Source organism: Pocillopora verrucosa, chromosome 9 (genome assembly GCF_036669915.1).
Source record: "Pocillopora verrucosa isolate sample1 chromosome 9, ASM3666991v2, whole genome shotgun sequence".
Taxonomy (NCBI): Eukaryota; Metazoa; Cnidaria; class Anthozoa; order Scleractinia; family Pocilloporidae; genus Pocillopora; species Pocillopora verrucosa.
In genome coordinates, this window is record NC_089320.1 from 1,092,363 (window position 1) to 1,111,765 (window position 19,403).

The following is a 19,403-nucleotide window of genomic DNA, read 5'->3' on the forward strand; positions in this document are numbered from 1 at the left end:
AATGTTAGTGGCGATATGTGGAGAAAATAGATGCTAGTCTTTAACCCCATAACTCCCAGGATCTCAGTAGTAATTCTCTTTACTGTCTGCCAAATGATTCTCATTATGATAGTTTGGAGAATTTGGTATTGGATCAATTTGTAATCCTATGATTAATGTTTTTCTTTATTCTCATCCCTTGTCTACATGATAGATATAGTAAGGAGAAATTCTGTCATGGTCACTCATAAGAGTTAAAGGGCTAACGGTCAAAGGTCAAGAGGTAAACTTTGTTTTTCATTTTTTTTCTTTGACTCATGAACATTTCCTTAAAACTGTGAAAAAATGTGTATCAGTTAATGTCACATTAACAATGATCTTGCCTCAGTGACTGATTTGAGACAATGTCAACAGATGTAATTCCAGAGGGGAGGTTTCACACCTTGGGTACAATTTATAATATACCAGAGTATACCAATCAATGCAAAGTATTAAGGCCATTAATTATTTCTTTTTAGCAATCACATGGCAAATGAAGTCTAAAAACAATCATGTGTGCTAAAGACAGTTTTATTGTTAATTGCCACTGAAACACTACAAGAACTCTCAACGGTTTTGACTGATCTTTATTGCTTCAAAAAAACAAGTCTTAATAAATTATCAACAGAAATGTCCTCAATTTGGGAATTATAGTATGACGCAAAGAGAGAGTTTCCCACAAATATTTCTCATTTGAAGTTAAGTGCTATCTACAATTCTCATTGGTACAGACAAGGTTGCAAACTTGATTCAAGCTGGGTTCTGTAAGCTGTCCCACAGTTACTTAGATGTCATCATCTTGACAAATTCTGTATAGAGAAAAAAAAAGTTAACACTGCTGTCATTTGCTAAGAAAACATAATTGTTACTGCATGTTCATGGCTACAGAGAATGAAACAACAATTTGGCTGATCTGCCAATTAAGAGCATCCATCAGTTGACCACATAAACCTTTACACCCTGCATACACACTGTATTCTGTATTTATTGACATAAATCAACAGCTTGTTTAGTTGATGATCATTTCCTTTATTCTTGTGACAATGTGTGATTCAGGGGTGATACTGTGAGGAAATATTAAATGTTAGTCACTCTTAAGGCACACAGGATCTAACTAACCATGATTTCGGAAGAGCTGGTTCAATTGAACTGCAGCCACATGGTTGGAGAGAGGTATTACAAATATCTCTTTATGACAACTGCACTCTGCAGAGTAAGGGTTACCTTCATAATTGACTTGCCCATCTCCATCAATGTCTGCTTCTCGGATCATCTCATCAACTTCCTCGTCTGTAAGTTTCTCTCCCAGGTTTGTCATCACATGTCGCAACTCAGCAGCACTAATGAAACCATTTCCATCTTTGTCAAACACTCGGAAAGCTTCTCTGATTTCTTCCTCACTGTCAGTATCCTTCATTTTCCTTGCCATCATGGTGAGAAATTCAGGGAAATCAATTGTTCCATTACCTGTTTCAAAAAAATATAAATTCTTGGTCAATTCCATGACCCAGAAATCAACCAAATGATAAATAAAATGGAATCCATCACCCATTGCAAAAGTGATGTTCAACTATTTGCCAGCATGTCATCACTAGCTGTAGTTTCATTAGGGATCAGAATTGTATTAAATCCTCCCATTCTCTTGAGTGACCAAGAGAGAATTTCTCCTTTCAGTATCAATATTATCTTAAACAGACAAGTGATAAGAATGGAGAAAAGAATCACTTAGGGATTATCAGTTGATCCAATACTAAATTCTCTGAACCAACATCACAAGAATTGTATAGAATTAGTAATTAGATCTTAAAAGTCTAGCTAGTAACTTGTTTGTGGAACCACTCTTAGAAATAACACATCAGGCACTGGCCAATGCACATTTCGTCGCAGAACATGTATACCAAGCTTTCACCAATCCTTAATTTTGAAACTACAGTTTTTGATCCAATATAAAGAGTCATTGTACTTTTTGCTGTTCATTTATTGTGCCTAATTCAAAGCTGCATTCTTGCCAAGGAAATTTCCCAGGTTAATCATTACATACCATCTGCATCAACTTCATTGATCATATCCTGAAGTTCTGCTTCAGTTGGATTCTGTCCTAGAGATCTCATCACTGTTCCAAGTTCCTTAGTGGTGATTGTACCATCTCCATCCTTGTCAAAGAGCGAGAACGCTTCTTTGAATTCTGAAGATAAGGCAGAAACAAGTTATGGGTATGATAATTTGCTTAGTTGAACAGAGCTCATATTACACCTTAGGATCCATTGGATTAATTCTTTTGAATTTGTGTATGGTGCAAATGATGACAAGCCAACTGGAATTCAAAGGAGATAATACAGCACTACCAATTACAGAGAGTTCTGAAATAGAGGAAGTACCATGCAAGTGAAACCTAACAGCCAAAACTAGTAATTATCACTTTCTTCAATTTCTTATATATTTTTTCCCCTCAGTTTGGTTTTTTATTATTTGCCATGTATTTGCAAACATTTGATTTTGGCTCTGAACCATCTAAGTGGGCACTTATCCCATGTGATATTGCAAAATGCACAATAAATCAGAGGAAACTCTTAAAACTTAAACATCTTTCTCTCCACCTTTAAGAAAGAGTAAACACCAAAAATGCTAGAAAAAATAGTCTTCACTTACCAGCAATCTGTTCTTCTGTAAGTTGATCAGCCTGAAAAAGAAACAAATATTAGTTCTAATGAGATAACAACAGAAAAAGTTATCGCCAGATCTGTCACTGCTCAAGAGGAGAGTATGCGAAAAATAGGATTTGATCACATCAGAAATATCATGCATTGTACAAATCCTTGACAGCTGAAATATTCTGCTCTCAAAAACTAACATCGCAGTCCAATAATTCTTTTTCATTGACAAAAAAGTTTATCAAGAAGCTGATTACAATTCTTAATTTTTGGTTTGCTTTAAAACACAATACGTCTACTTATTCTGAATGACTGCTACAGCTATATATTTTTATATTCTTTGTACATATTGGTTACCCTCGGATGAAGGAAAGTCTGAGCACTGTGAGCATTTGAACTTAACCAATTGCCTCCAAGGTTCCTTAAAGGATGCCATAAGTTTTAAGACTAAGGTCTTGCACCAGTCCTTTGCAAGAACCATAAAATCCCAGCTTAAGAATTCAATTGTAGTCTCTGTGTAAGTCATTACCAAGGTGACCATGCTTACATAAAGCAAAAATAAATTGGTCAAGCAAAAAAGGTGCACAAACACACAACAGTTTTCCAAGATCTTGGATATGAAGAAATTGGCAGCCCTTAAATCAGTGGCAAAATTTCAAGAATTTACTGTGAACATATGAGGTTTTGAAGTAATACTCTTGCAAAGATTAGCACACCAATGTGTGCAGGTGTTGGGCTGCATATATTATACCTATGCAACATCTGTAGGCAAGGACAATTATGCTTTTCATATTTTCTTCCAACAAGTTAGACGACCTTAAGGTATAGAATTGGCTCAATGTTTGTAGCACCCTGATCAATTCTTCCTTTGAAAAGCACACAACATGGAAATAATTTGTAAACAGGATGCCTTTGACTGGGGCAGCTGCATACAGCAGTTGAAATCACTCCCTTAATCAATAATTCAATGGTTCCCTAACTTAAAGTGAAAATTTTCATATTCTTTTTGGAGCAAAGATGCCAAACGACTTCCCCAGAAGTTGTGCAAAAAATAATTCTTAGTACTTCCGTTTTACAAACAGAATGGTATATTTGTAAAAAGGTCAATTAAGTTGGAAAGAAATATTTACACAAAAGCAAACATGCATAATATATTAACCAGAATGGTTTACATCGATGAAGAGGGTTTCAAAGACAGCTCTGATTTAAAATTACAGATTCAAAGCGGATTTTTTTGGCAGTGAACCCACGACCATAAGCTTAAAGTTCTGCACCATGTGGGGATTCCATTAGCTAACTCAATTAGGATTGTCACGACACTAAACACAAGACATGCAACGATAACGCACAAGGCGATCCTTTGTAAACTATACATTCTGCTATAATTAAAATAGTTGCTGATTTAACTCGTAAGATCTTAAAAACAATCTACGAAAACAACGTATTCACATCTAATCGCGGAAGAAATTAAGCAGACAAGATTTCAGGAGCATAATAACAGCTAAAATTTGACTGAAGGAAAGTTCTTTGCGCTGACCTATAACAGACAAGTTTAGATATTATCAGTTGGTTAATTTTTATGTCATAAATTGATGAAAATCTTACCATTTTCTGTTCGCTCTCCGTCAAAAATCCCACTTTCTAGAACTTTGAAAATTTATTGCTTGTAAAAACGTTCGAAGCATCTTCGGAAGCCGCGTGAAAAAAACACGGCACGTGATTGGTGCATTCAAATGAAACTGACATTCCAAATTTGGATTGCTGATGCGGAAAATGCGTCGCCTGCGGCTGGTCTGTTTCTAGAAAATAAATCAAGTATTCTTTCCTCAAATAACAAAACCACAAAAGCGAGATTTTATCGAAATCAGCGTATAAAATCAATTCAGTATTAAAAGAAATTTATTCTAAAGCTGGGATTTAGTTTCAGCCCAAAAAATTAAGTCCTCAAATGATTAAGCCGGAATGAATGTTTTTCAAGCCGCATTGATTGACGTCATTAAGTCATTCATATGCATTAAATGCGTCAACTGCGTCGCCTGCGTCAAGTGCGTCAAGTGCGTCAAGTGCAGACTGCGGCGAATTTTTAAAACTGCGTCGGCTGCGTCAACTGCGTCAATTTTTTTGAAATCTTTAGGGGGCTTATCCGACGGATTCTTCTTCTCGGGGAACCTGGAGATCATTTAGTTTCGTCTGAGCACCACATCAATGTCTGTAAACATATAGAATCCGACTAGGCTTGGAAGATAAAGTGACTTGGACGTAAAATAATACTTTCAGTTTTTCTTGAAACCTTAACTGACTCACGGCGATTCCTTTGTATGGGGGGAGGTGGGGGGAGTAAGCGGGGGTGTGACAGACAATTTATCACAGATTATTTATGTAACACGGAGCTGGAGAGACCACAGGCCCAAGCTGCAACTGTGAAATGATCATCTGGCGAAGTAAGAGTCATGGCAAAATTATACGAGTTTGTCTGGGGAATATATACGACTGCTCCTAGGATTAAAAGTACCTCGCCTTACTTCCAGAGCACATCGCTTGTTATCCGACCGCTTATAATGTCGAAAAGAACCCATTGTAGCGAGTTATCCATTTCTAGGTTTATTACATAAGAGAGGCTTTGGAATTGATGACGACTGAAATCAGATTTCGCTCAGAAAGTGTTCTTTCTACTGAGGGGAAACATATTTCGGCGTTCTTACCATGCGACTGTCATGTGCAAAAAGATTGCGTGACCCCAAGGGTCACGAAACGTCAATCACAAACTTCCCTATCCCTCTTAACACGAGCAAGTCTTAGTGTGACGAATATGACAAACAGTGAAGTAGGTCCACGCCGCTCTTTTGGGAAAATATCAAATGATTCAAGCTTCATATTTTAAATGGTAAATTTTTTAAGATCGGCCTCATACATGAAGGTTCGGGGCCAATTGTCACGCTACGACACACACGTCACATCAAATAGTTGAGTGATAGTCATGTAAAGGGCTGGGAAGAGAAATACGATTTAGTAACCTAATAATTTCACTGGAATCAACAAATTATTAGACAAAAATATTTCTAAATTGTAAATGCAAGAGAAAAAAACACCACACACATGAACTTCCAAACATAAACCTTTAGTAACCCAAGAAGCGCAAAAGATATCCATGCGTATATCGCGTGTGTTAAAACAATACAGAAACTTTCATACAAGAAAAAATATCCTACAGCTATCTTAACTTAACATTTTTTTTTAGAGTAAGTTCTAATTTCTTAGTTCTAAAGCCAGCTAAATTGTGAAAGAAAGTCACTATTTCTTTTGAAAAAAAAAAAAAACCGAACTGAGCAATCACAATAAAAGGTATATTACATCAAAGCTTCAGCAAGTTAACACATGTTCCAATTTACGTTTTGATCTACTTTGATGTCATCATCTTCACAAATTCTACAAAGACAAAAGAGGAAAAAAGGAACCAGTCATTTCAACTTATCAGTGTCACACCAACCAATTTCTTTTGGCTTCTGCAAGAGACAATCTTAAAAAGGGAATGACATTGAACATCCACATAGAAAAAAAACACTGCACTCACCTTCATAGTTTACTTGCCCATCTCCATCAGTATCTGCTTCTCGGATCATCTCATCAACTTCCTCATCTGTAAGTTTCTCTCCCAAGTTTGTCATCACGTGACGTAGTTCAGCGGCACTAATGAAACCGTTTCCATCTTTGTCAAACACTCTAAAGGCTTCCTTGATCTCCTCTTCACTGTCGGTATCCTTCATTTTCCTTGCCATCATGGTGAGAAATTCTGGGAAATCAATTGTTCCATTACCTGTTCACCAAGAAGAGAGAGAGAGAGAGAGAGTGAACAACTGAATACCATCAGAAAAGTCTGGCACAGGGCCAAAAAAATTATTATTTTAAAAAAAAAATCACAGGCAGGTGTACCATACCATGTATACCTTCCTTTCCCCATCTACACCTCCTGTACAATCAAATCCTTCTATTTAACAGTAATCTCCTTCATAATTCTTCTTACTGTCTCCCATACAGTTCTTGTGATGTTAGTTGGAGAATTTGGTATTGGATCAAATTATAATCCCCAAACTCATATTTTTCTTTATTCTCATCACTTGTCTGTTAAGTATTGTATTGATATTGTAGGGAGAAATTCTATCTTGGTGATTCAGCTGTTACAATATAAAGAGAAATAAGATGCTAGTTATTCATGGAATAAGAGGCAATTAATTTTTAAAGTCTTCTATGATGCAGAATTTTTCTCCAACAGGACATTATTATTCCAAATTTATAAAAAATCTCAGAATCATGTAACTTATTCATCACTTTTGAGCTGGTTAGTGAGTCAGGTACATGTGCAATCGAACGCACACTGAGAAAAGCTGATATTTTGCCTACCATCTGCATCAACTTCATTGATCATATCCTGAAGTTCTGCTTCAGTTGGGTTCTGTCCTAGAGATCTCATCACTGTTCCAAGTTCCTTGGTGGTGATTGTACCATCTCCATCCTTGTCAAAGAGCGAGAATGCTTCTTTAAATTCTGCAAAAACAAAAAGTTGTCAACAAAAATAAATAATTTTGATCACTTTTCTCAGCTACACATTTTGGCTAGAAACTGGTACCTAAGAATCTAGACTTCTCAACAAGTCAAAGTATGGAACCCTTTCACTCCCACGATCTCATTTGGTAGTAATTCTCCTTACTGTCTGCTGTACAATTGTTATGATGTTAGTTTTGAGAGTTTGTTATTGGATCAACTAATAATCCCCTAATTGATGTTTTTCTCTATTGCCATCACTTGTCTGCCTGGTTTTGTATTGATATTCTTAGGAGAAATTCTGTTTTGGTCACTCATGGTAGTTTAAGGATTAAGAGTAAAATAAAAGCAAGGAAAATATGTGAAACTTATTTCATCATGTCAAAAACGGCTTGATTTTGTCTAAGTTCAGGGATGTAGCTTAAGTCTTTAACAGGCGGGAATCTAACAATTATAGGCAGGTAATTGGGCCAAAGGCCCACTCTAGCATGCCTTTGGCATGCTATACCTAGGGGTGGTCTGGGGCCATGCCCTCCCCGGGAAATTTTGAAAATGCATACTCTCGGAGATGCATTTTCCTTAATTTTGGGGGCAAAATCAAGGGCAAAAAGCCTGCAAAATGGACAAAGCGATGCGAATAATGCGATTGTCGCACCAAATGGAGTGTTTACAATCCTTTCAGTTCAGGTAAGACAGCAATGAAGGTGTAAACAAACGAAATAAATAAATAACAATCTTCTGACGACATTTAAAAACATTTTGGAGGAAGAAGTAGTGCTTTACAGCCGGAAAAATTGCGTTCACAACCGGGTAATTTTCCCGGCTTCCGGCTATTATCTACATCCCTGTAAGTTATTTTTTTCTTTGTTTTATTGCAATTATTACTTCAAGGAATCAAATAACTTACCAGCAATCTGTTCTTCTGTCAGTTGATCAGCCTGAAATTATTGCCACAGAATGTTAAAAGAGGAAGAAAATAGAGAAACATTATATAATGGATCTCTTGGAACGAACAATTTTTTTTCACAAGGTCTATAAACCAAGGAATACTAATAAGGGGAATTTTTGCTAGCCAGCTATATTAGACAACATTTTGAAGTGAATGCACAACATAAGACATTTTCAATTGAAATATGTAAAGTAAATCCAGAGGCTTGAAAACTACTCTCCATCCCTTCTGTTACAACAAGGACCCTGCATTATTAATAGTTCCCATTTACATCTATGTTTTGAGAATGCAAACATACATTTTTTTTTCCATTTGTGAAGTTTTCTTCTAATTAGATTAGTTGTCAACCAATCAATCAATCAATTTAGTAATGTCATGATGTGGCTTGTAGTTGCCCTTACATCTCAGACAGTGGCTCATGTATAAAATCCATGTCATAGTCAAAATTATTACCTTTTCCCCTCAATTTCAGTAACTCTTTCACAATCCCCCCTATGTTTTCAACTCGACGCCCCTTCATCAATCCCATCTAGCCAGCAGGAAATCAATATGGGTTGCGATAGCAACAAAATGTGCAAGTTTTCACACTACGTGCGCCATTAGCATGTTCGGAAATGAAATAAACTTGTACAGAATATTTTAAAAATTCCCCACAAAAACTATTAAACAAATCAAGGTAACCGTGTTACAAACAGTTTTGTTTCACTGAACTACGCGTGGGTATATTCAGCACGCACACTTGTCAAATTATTTCGAATTCGAAGGCATGATCGGTCACGCATGGAATCACCTCTAAAACGAAACTCGCTGAGTTTTCTTCTTGCAAGTAATCAATCCGTCTCAAATTGCTTCAACGCTAGATAGGCTATTACAATACCCGAACTCTAGACGTGCCCAAAGATCAAAAAGTTCAAAAAATATGGCATCCAATTCGAAAATCAAAAGCGAACCAATATTAAATATTTATAATGTACAGAAGGCAAGTTAACTTCATCTTCCACTTTAGCAAATGATCAGTGCTACCTAAATGAGTATGATTGATAAAATGTTACGTGAATAGTTGAATCTTACCATATTTCTAAGGTTTCCGATGATTTTCCAAAACTACTCAGGCTTTCTAAGAAACTTCAAACGTCGATGTAATTAAACTTCTTGAATTATAAAGTATTTTATCGGGATTCGGAAAGGCTCGTTATAGGCGTAACAGTCTTTGATTGGTTAACCTGTCACTCCAAATTTGGATCGTGCGCTCCGGGACTGCGTCGACTGCGGGATGTAAATTTCTTTTGTCACGCAAACTTTAATTTTCTTTAAATAAGGGGAATCTTAAATTTTGTTTTTTCCTTTTCCCTAAAAAAAGCTGAGATATGAACTTTAACAAATAAAGCTTCTCTCTTTTTCTTAGAATTTGACAACGTCTGCCCAGAGAATCCTTTTTTAATCAACATAAAAATAAATCAGCAATGATGGAGACTAGAAAGTACGAGAAGTCAAATAAATTAATACTGAGACAATTTTTATGAAATAAACTGATAAAAGTCCTGGAGAAATAAGGTACGTAATACGGTATGGTTACCGTCCGGGTGGTCACGTGTTGAATTACCTACCCGCTGTCATGAAATCTAAAATCGATACTGATCAAGAAACAGGAGGCTAGTGCCGTTGGATGCTATGTGATCTGAGGCTCACTCGGTTTTAAAATGAAGGAAAATGGAAATTTTGGCTTTTTTGCATTCAAGTTCTAAAGTTCATGATCTATCCTTTGATAGCGAGTTCTTGGTCTCTTTGATTCTCACGATTAGACGCAAGGTACACGTGACTGTGGCAAAGAGTCACGCGAACATTTCGTTCAACAATTCGGTAACGTAATAGCAAACTCATTTATGTTTAGAAGAAATTGAATAAACGCGAATGAAAAAATTGAATTTTAAACAAAAACATCCGGCTGGTGTTTCAGGAAAATTGCAAATTTAATTCAAAGATAAAAGAAGAAAGACAGAGAGATAAAAGGAAACAAACAAAGAAACAGCCGCATTATCCGCAACCCGACGCACTTTTGGTAATGTTTAACCTAATAAGGATATCTATTGTTTCAAAAAAGCGAATAGGGATCCTTATGTCACTAATTGGGATGTACAAAAATTAGGGTTTTCCTTTTCTTGAGAATTTGATTTGGGGAATCAAACATTTGACAGCGGAACTTTACAAAAAATGGTAGGAATATTCCATATGAAATTATTCGTGTCCTTGCTTTATTCCAGTGAAATTCAAGCGAACGCTCTTTTAGTATTATTACTATTTTAGTACACGATCAAAGTAAGCTAATAAAAAAAAAAAAAAAAAAAAAAAAACACAGGTCAGACTTTTCCGGCACGTAACCAGATGTTTTTCGTGTACTGAAAGCATTGTTTGTCGTCTCTTCGGCGCCGTGGATGTCAGATTGAAACCTTTTCTAGCCGACTGATCGTGGCTTTAAGAACCTCAGTTAGTCTCGCCGCATTTAAAGAAGCTTAAGTTATGATTGCAAGCAGAATATACAGAATATTTCGATGATCTATAATTGTTGTTAAAGTGATGTATTATTTTAATGCTAAAGTGAGTATATCCTTATGAATATGATACAAAATTTTTATTCTCCCTTCTTTATCGTGCGCTCTTAGTTTTTGGAAAATGACATCTTCAAGTCATCATTCAAAAAGAAGAAAATTAAAGGAAATCTTCTGTTATTGCATTGTACGCGAAACACGTCGATTCAGCTAATTCAATTCTCTCTTCATATTGATTCTTTCCTCCGCATAATTACGATGGCTTTTTTATCTCATTTTACACCAATGAATTTTTCATCTTTGGAAAGCAATAAAGTTGCATTGTTATTTGTCGACAAGTGAACAAACCTAATCTATTTAAAAACACATTTTCAGTTTTGGCGAGTTTGCGGTTCATATAAATTTCTTCAGGCGAGCCTATTACAATACCGATAACCAAAACACGAGAGATTAGGCAAATGAAATGAAATGCAATAAGTCAATCTATTATTGACCAATCCTAGACAAGCATCATGGAGGTTTATTTGAATTCACAGTTTCTCACAGATGTGATATTTGACTTGATCTCACAGCCATGAAAAATTAATTCAAATCATGTAGTCGAGGGAGTGAAAAATCATACATGATGTCTGAATAATTTGGTGTTGGAATTTTTTCCCACATCTGTAATCCTTTTATCCTTGCATAATGTTTCAGATCAGTGATTTTAATCTCATTCAGTTTGGTTAAAATAAAAGTTAATGGCATGTTCAACATTTCTGACTTAGTGAGAGTGTTTTCTTTGTTTTAACTTTCTCCTTTCAAGGCTGATCAACTCTCAGAGGAACAAATTGCAGGTATTAAACTTGACTGTCTTTTATTTTGAATTTTTTTGCAGATTTGAATGCACTATTTACAGAAAATATTTATGATCTAGATAAGATGGAGCTTGGGTCTTGAGTAAATTCTAGGGGAGGGGGTAGGGGGTATGGAGGGGCTGAGATATTTGGCCAAGAAAACCCTCTGAGGGAGGGGAAGGGATTTTTTTTTTAAACAATAAGCTTCAGCTTGTTATTCACAACATTTTCGACTGTTTCTTTCTTTATTCTTAAAAAAAACAGAATTCAAAGAGGCTTTCTCACTCTTTGATAAGGATGGAGATGGCACAATCACCACCAAGGAACTTGGAACAGTGATGAGATCTCTCGGACAAAACCCAACTGAAGCAGAACTTCAGGATATGATTAATGAAGTAGATGCAGATGGTAAGAGTATTCCTAAAAATTGTTTGACATTGGATCTCTTGATTACAAATAACAAGAAGAGCAAATTCCAACTTTTTAAAAGGTTAACTGAGAATTTGCATGTGTAAACCTATTTGAGCCAGTACTGTTCTGTTTACCAGATCACACACATCACCTTTATTTCACCTTGGATTTACAAGAGTAGTTGTATAGCTAATTTCTCAGAGAAGGAAAAAAACAGAAAATAAATAAATATCAAAAATAAAATTGTATATTATATTCTTTCTAATCAGTTTTGAATTGCTACTAGATAAACACAGTGTAGGTATGATGTTTACATTGCTACATCTTGCTTAGGAGATCTAAAGAATTCAACAAAGGTACATCATGTTAAGCCAGTAACAAGTATGTTCAATATACTTGTCACTGGTTCAGACAGTTTTTCCTATGGAAACCTTTCAAATTCTGACATATTATGATTCTAGTGAAAAGATTAAAGAAGACTAACTTTCCTAAGTTATTTTGTTATGTTTCTCTCAGTACTATTGCAGTTAAAGTTATTCACCAAAGAATTTCACAAATATGACTGCATTTTTTCAGGTAATGGAACAATTGACTTTCCAGAATTTCTTACCATGATGGCCAAGAAGATGAGAGAAACTGACAGTGAAGAGGAAATCAGAGAGGCTTTCCGAGTGTTTGATAAAGATGGCAATGGTTTTATCAGTGCCTCTGAGTTGCGACATGTGATGACAAACCTGGGAGAGAAACTTACAGATGAAGAAGTTGATGAGATGATTCGAGAAGCAGACATTGATGGAGATGGACAAGTCAATTATGAAGGTTATGGTTTTTCACTTTTTAAATAGAAGCTTATGATGAAGACTGACATTGTCATTTAAATAACTCACTCACTCCCCCCTAACTGCCATCCATACACCCACCTTTTATAAATAAATGATGTGTTTATCATTATTATTGTAATACATTTATTTTTTTAATTTAAAAGTAATGGTTCCAATGAAATATTTATGAAAGTGTTATTTGCTATTAATACTCCTTTCTCATTTTTTTGTGTCTACAGAGTTTGTTAAGATGATGACAAGCAAGTAAAGTTTTGACCATTCTTCATTGTTTTTTCCTAAAAGCAATGAAAGAAAATGGATTAAACAATTGTCTGGAAGTGTTTGATCAGTCAATCAATATCTGTATCAGCTACATTACATTTTTGCTTCCTTACTACATTGGGAGGACATTTAATTGTGATTTAATTTATTATCACTGTGAGCTGTAAGTTTTATTCCATTAAATTATTTAAGAATTTTTATCCCATAATATTACTGACCAGGAAAATTTATTTAAAAAGTGGTCCTTAGAACTTGGTGTTAAAGTGAGTAATCAATATTACACCATAGCACTAAAAAAAAATTGTAGGTTTTTTATGGGTATTTGATTATTCAAAAGATTCACAAACACAAGTTCTTTCAAGAGGGGAAAAGAAACTTACAAGAACAACAAAAACAAAAAACAAAACAAAACAAAAAAAATGCACAAATTCTCCTTTTTTTCAGTCCAGTTAAAAACTCCTGTTTTTATTCACTTGTGTTACCAGGGTGAAGAAAAATGTCATTAACATGGTTATTTATTCCAAACTGCTTTTGTCACAATAAATATTACACACCTTATTGAAAAGGAGTTGTAAACTTAATACAGTAATAATGATATTGAATGAGGGAACCCAATTAACAAAGGTGGTTTTCAGTGAGAGCCTCAGGCATAAGGTTGCTTTCTGTGGGTTCTATGTTTGTTCAAGTACACTGGCACACATTCAATTTTTCAGTGGATTTCAGTGACACTAATGTTTCACCAAGATGAGAAATTGTGTGCAAATTCTTTCTATTTCACAAAAAATAATATTCTCTGAGGCTTTGTAAAACTCATTTTATCTCTGGAAACACATACACCTCATTAACTCAAGTAATTGAGGGCACTTGAGCTAACTTCCATGACCAGACATTTTATTCCTTTTAGGTTTGTAATCAGAAACAGCACAACTGTTGGCTGTATATTTCCATATCAGATTATTCTCGGTTATGTTTATGAGATTTAACTTTATTCTGACCTTCCAATGAATGAATAATCTATATGTCAAATGTTGCTGTCAGACAAAAAGTTTTTGTCCATTCTTTAGCAATGGGCCATCTCTGAAGGGGTGCAATCAAACCTCTGTTTGAAAGCTTCTAAAGGGAATTTGTAAAGCCTTTGATATTAAAATGATTTTTTTTGTTTATGTCTAGTTCCTCAAGATATGTTTTGCAATTTGCCTCATTTTCAAAGTGAGGATTGTTATAATTTGAAAATGGTCCATCGGTCCCAAGCCCCTCATTTTCAAAATTGCAAAATTGTGAAACCCTTCTCCTGAGAAAGTCCTCCACATGTGGAAAAGATATTGACATCATCGAGTAAACTCCTTGAGGTAATTTTTTTATTCCTGGCACTGCTAAAAGTGTTCAATCAAGAGCTCGTACAAAAACCTGTAATTTTCAAGTTCGCTCAAAGAATTCTCGGGAAAAATCCAATTTCTGAATATCAAGACAGATATTAAAAGGCATGAATCAACAATCGTGTCTAACGCACCGTATCTCGACTTATCTTCGATGTTGAAATCGAAGGTTTCATATAATGTGCTTTCCTTCGGGAGGTCACCGCCCAAGTCAGAAGCGAGGACAACGTGTCTCACGAAAGGCGTCTAAATTTTTAACAACTATCTACTAAGTTTTCATCCTTTTTACAAAACCACATTGGGCAAATTGTTCTTTATTGTCTTAAACCATAATTATCTGTAGAAGAGAGTATAACAGCTGCAGTGCACTGTGACCAGCCATTAAATAGAAGACAAGAAGAGAGGGTAAAAGCACCTCCTTCCGCTCCACCCCCCTGCATACACACATACACGTGAAAACACAAACAAGAACACCCAAACAAAAGACACACACACACACATATATGAGGCAAACATTAGAAATTTGACAAGAAAAGAATTTATCATCTGTTTCTATTTGTTGACATTGCTCATCATCTTCACAAACTCTGAAATGAAAAGAAACAACGTAACAAATTAAACGCTTTGCCTTAAAGCTAAGTTAAAGTAACCTACAGTTAAGCAGTCAATTACCTCAAGATAAGAAAGACCTTGGATTTAACGACCTGCAGAGCGTACCTAATGAGACTCATTTCTTTTCTTTTAAGGTGGTACTTTGCAGCAGCAATTCTGAGTTTCTCCCAAATTTGATTGTGCCAAGATAGAGAACCTTGGGTAAATATCAAATGAGGGTCGCGAGTAATCGATGATTGCATCGAATATGTTTTATTTCGCTATGTGATTGGTTCGAGAAAACTCACGCCACCATGTCTCTTAACCAATCAGATGCAAAACTGAAACCCATCGGCATCTGGGTCACGTGCGTTTTCCCGCGTTTCTTGTGGTTTGCTTGATTATTGATCGAGTTTGCGTTACCTTCTTGAAATATTTTGGCTAGTTCTGATTGGCCATTTTAACGCCGGACTTTTGGGTGTTGGTTTTAACTTTAGACTGGAGCTTGAAATGTATTTCTGAGTTCGATTCCAGTGAGTGAGCTCATACGAGTAGAGTTGACATAATTCAAACACATTTGCAATACACAATATTCACGTATTTGTGTAACCAATGGTAAACCAAGCTAAAATGATTTGCGCATGACCGACCGACATGACTGCTTAATAGTTGATATTTTCACCGTACGCTCCTGTCAAAAGGAAGTCCTTCTTACCGTCAAAGCTGACTTGTCCGTCGCAGTCCAGGTCGGCTTCCTTCATCATCTCGTCAACCTCCTCATAAGTCAGTGACTCGCCGAGATTCTCTAAGACCTAAAAATCGTTTTGAAGATGTGCAAATGAATGCTGCGAGAGTAACCCAACCTATTGATGTAATTCGGTCTAACAGGATATCCTTAGTGACATTCAGGCTAATATAAGTAACACTAAGCCAAAGGAATTAGAACTAATAGAATTAGAAAAGAAAAATTGATTGGACTGACGTATTCGGATAGCAACGTACGAGAAGGCGTACGTACACTAGTTTCCCTTGTCATTTGCTGAGTCAGTGGAGATGACTTAGCAAGTGACTAGATTAATTGTTGACAATAAATTGTAAACTATGATAATCTCCTGCTGCAAAAGTTTTTTTTTTCTGTTGATGGCTGAAAAGAAAGTAAAGAAAATACAATTTCCGGTAACTCATGGATAGAAAGAGGCTGGCTCTTCGCTGACCTGTTTAAGCTCCTGTGATGAGATGTATCCACTTCCATCTCTATCAAAGACACTGAATGCACCTCTTAGTTCATCTTCCATTGTCATGTTTGCTTGCTTGGCTGCCATTAATTTTAGAAACTCTTCAAAATCTATTTCGCCACTTCCTGGAGGATAGAAAGGAATACTTAGACAAATGTACAAGTACATAGCATATAATTAAGTTCTACTTCAACTATACATTGTTACTAGGCCACCGTTCTTGAAATGTATTTGATTCTTTAGCGTGCCCGTCGCAATTTAGAGCACGCTTCGATGAATTTTGTCTGGACACACGAACGCAGTGAAAAAAACAAAAAACAATGGTACTTTAAGAACAAAAAAGTAAAAAAGAAAGAAAGAAAACGAAATGGATAAAAGGCAACTATTTTCTTAACCAATTAAAGGATCTAGTAAAGCAAAACCCGATTGGTTAAAAGCGTGAAGTGTTTTGAATACTCATCAAATACTTATTTTTGAATACTTATCAAAACCTAAGCAAAACCAAAGCAATCATAGATTACTTTGGACTCTCAACTAGAAATTGATCCTGCCGATTAAACCCTAATCGACTAAATCTAGACTAAATCAAAAGAGTTACGCTTCACATCGAAGACAAAACTGTCATGTTCCGGATAACTTTAATATGAGCCAAGTACCAAGGAAAAGCGCTCCACAGTCGCTTGATTGTAAGTGTCAACTGAATCAACTCCCAACCCTCTCCCCAATCCTCTCGGTAATATATGTACGTCACTTAACCTTACCATCCTCATCGACCTCCGAGATCATATTCTGCACTTCTTCTTCAGAAGGATGTTGACCCAACGCATCGAACACTTGCTTCAATTCCTTGATGCTAATGGTACCACCGCCATCTTTATCAAACAGCTGAAATGCTTCTTTATACTCTAGTCAAACAAAACAATGAATTTATTTAAATAGGCAAAAAGATAAGTTGAAAGACAGACAGGTAGACAGGCAGACGGATGGATGTACAGACATACTTTTAGACGGCCGGACAGACTGGTGGATACATGCAGACATATTGATACATGAATGGATGGGTGGATTGATGAATGGATCGGGAATGAACACTTGGCGAACTTACCTTGGACCTCCTCCTCGGTAAAATTTTCAGCCTACCAGAGAAAAGCAAAACGTTTGTTTACACTTCTATGGAAACAAATTCTGTGAAGTTCAGCTTTCGTCTCCCTTAAAACGATAGAGTTTCATGGCAAAATGAAAAATAAAGACTGAGTTGATTTATAAAAAAAAAAAATAAAAGATATTCTCTCTTCTGCGTCGCGAAAAATAGCGAATGAAAAGAAGGGGAAAAATGAGAAAAGAAAAGAAAATTTAACAAACCACAATAAAAACAACAACAACAACAACAACAAATCAAACAGAAGAACAAAGAGGGATTAAAACAAATGAACTAAATAATTCATTTCATTGGACTCCTGCTGTATGGGCCATTGGATTCGAATTCGCCCTAAGGCTGGAAAAAGAGTTCTAAAATTTTCATTGTCATCGCATGCTAATTACAGTATTTTACCAACAGCCGGCTAACAGCATGGTTACTATTTCGATAAAGAGATAACGTGACTCGCTGATGAGATAACCGGTTAAAATTTCTAACAAACTCGCAATTAGTGTCACAACCTGGAGATAAGGCAGAGCCAAAATATTGTGGCTGAATAATCCAACTAAATTTACGTTTCACAGCTAGTGTTGTTATAAGTGTGGACATGTAAAACGAGGGACCGTAAGTTACAAGTTACATGTGATGGAATTGTCCGTTGAGATCGATTTTTTTGTTTAATTTCACGTTTTTTTTTTTTAGTTAAACTGATGCCCAGAACATCCTATAAAGTTCCCTTTGTGTCACGGACATACAGTGATACAATACAGCCACAGCAACAATTATAATTGATAAACATCGCATAATTTTTTTCCTAAGACGGCTTGATGATTGTTGCTAAATAATTTAAAGTGAGTGTTTAGCAGAATTGTTGTATGTCAGAGGCAAAAAGCGTTAATTTGGGTCTTTAATATAAAGTCAAACTATGATAATATGGTTGAGAGCAGCGCTTTTCGAGAATCTTTCTAATTAAAGCATATAGCGAAAGGGGCTATTTGACGTTATTGAAAACAACTTATCAATCAAACGAGTATCCACTTTAACACTAAAAAACATCGTCCGTCTCAAGTTAACATAAAATCATATTTAAACATACATAAAACGAGAAATGCAGATTTTAAGGATGTCTTAATCCTTTAAAAACGACCCAGGTAAAGTTTGAAACACGGCAACAGATTCTTTAGAAAAAAAATTACATTATTTTCATTCTGCTGCAAAGCAGTAAGGTTTTCATCACGCGTCCATTTCCGCTAACACAGCACTTCTGTTACTCAATTCTAAACGTGAAGGGGAAAATGGTGTTGTCTTCGTTTCGCGTCAGTGAAAGAGAAAAAAAAAAGTTCTAAGAGACCCTCAACGTTTATGGAAGTAGCTCTGAAAAAATTCTATAGTGCTAGCCGCCAGCCATATCAGTTACAAAACGCAAGGAGGAACGTAAATGCTCACGCCAAAAATATTCCTCTTGCCTGGCCTCCACAATTGTGCACTAAATAATAAATCTAACTCGGCATGTTACAATTCAGCAACTCACCATTATGTTGCAATAAAATTGTCCGGGAAGAGGTAGGTTCCGTACAACAGATTGTGGTCAGTAACTGTTGGGTGCAGGTGTCAAAATGGAAATCGAGCTGATATCTGTCTTATTGATAATCACAAAAAGAGACATTATAAATATATTAATGAGCACACGTCCATATGACAAAAAGTTTGTTTAAATGCTTAGTTAGATGGTTCGCTGCCAAAATTTTCTAAGTCATCATTACGGTGCGATGATCTCTTGAAAAAATCGCTGTTCTTTTCTTTCTATCCATATCTTTTTACGGTAATTTGCGGTTCTAGAAACGTCGACAGAAGGGACCATTCTGGTTGTCTCGAACATGTTTCAAGTTGCAATGAAATTCCGGAAATTTACTGATACACGTCTATTGCATTCATAGGTTTGCCAAATTTTTCACTGCATGCATGCTTGGATAATTATAAAACTTATTTTTTTTCCTTTTCTCGAAAAGC

At 35.8% G+C, this 19,403-nt stretch overlaps 2 protein-coding genes across 3 annotated transcripts; one reads left to right on the forward strand and one right to left on the reverse strand.

Annotated features, from left to right (window-relative positions):
• Positions 1 to 587: 587 nt before the first annotated feature.
• Positions 588 to 19,018, reverse strand: LOC131771061 (uncharacterized). Its single transcript, XM_066171865.1, has 13 exons — positions 18,925 to 19,018; positions 17,361 to 17,391; positions 17,017 to 17,160; positions 16,235 to 16,380; positions 15,736 to 15,832; positions 7,068 to 7,211; positions 6,241 to 6,483; positions 6,071 to 6,095; positions 3,016 to 3,211; positions 2,668 to 2,698; positions 2,060 to 2,203; positions 1,243 to 1,485; positions 588 to 827 (listed from the first exon to the last, which is right to left on the reverse strand). Exons 1-13 carry the CDS (start codon positions 18,925 to 18,927, stop codon positions 799 to 801), a joined length of 1,476 nt encoding a protein of 491 aa, XP_066027962.1. The 5' UTR covers positions 18,928 to 19,018; the 3' UTR covers positions 588 to 798.
• Positions 10,294 to 13,510, forward strand: LOC131771151 (calmodulin). 2 transcript variants are annotated; one of them, XM_059086935.2, is made up of 5 exons: positions 10,294 to 10,371; positions 11,509 to 11,539; positions 11,804 to 11,947; positions 12,527 to 12,769; positions 13,011 to 13,510. In XM_059086935.2, exons 1-5 carry the CDS (start codon positions 10,369 to 10,371, stop codon positions 13,037 to 13,039), a joined length of 450 nt encoding a protein of 149 aa, XP_058942918.1. In that variant the 5' UTR covers positions 10,294 to 10,368; the 3' UTR covers positions 13,040 to 13,510. The 2 variants fall into 2 exon arrangements, with proteins under 2 accessions (XP_058942918.1, XP_058942909.1); XM_059086926.2 differs by lacking the exon at positions 10,294 to 10,371 and adding an exon at positions 10,561 to 10,752.
• Positions 19,019 to 19,403: the final 385 nt, after the last annotated feature.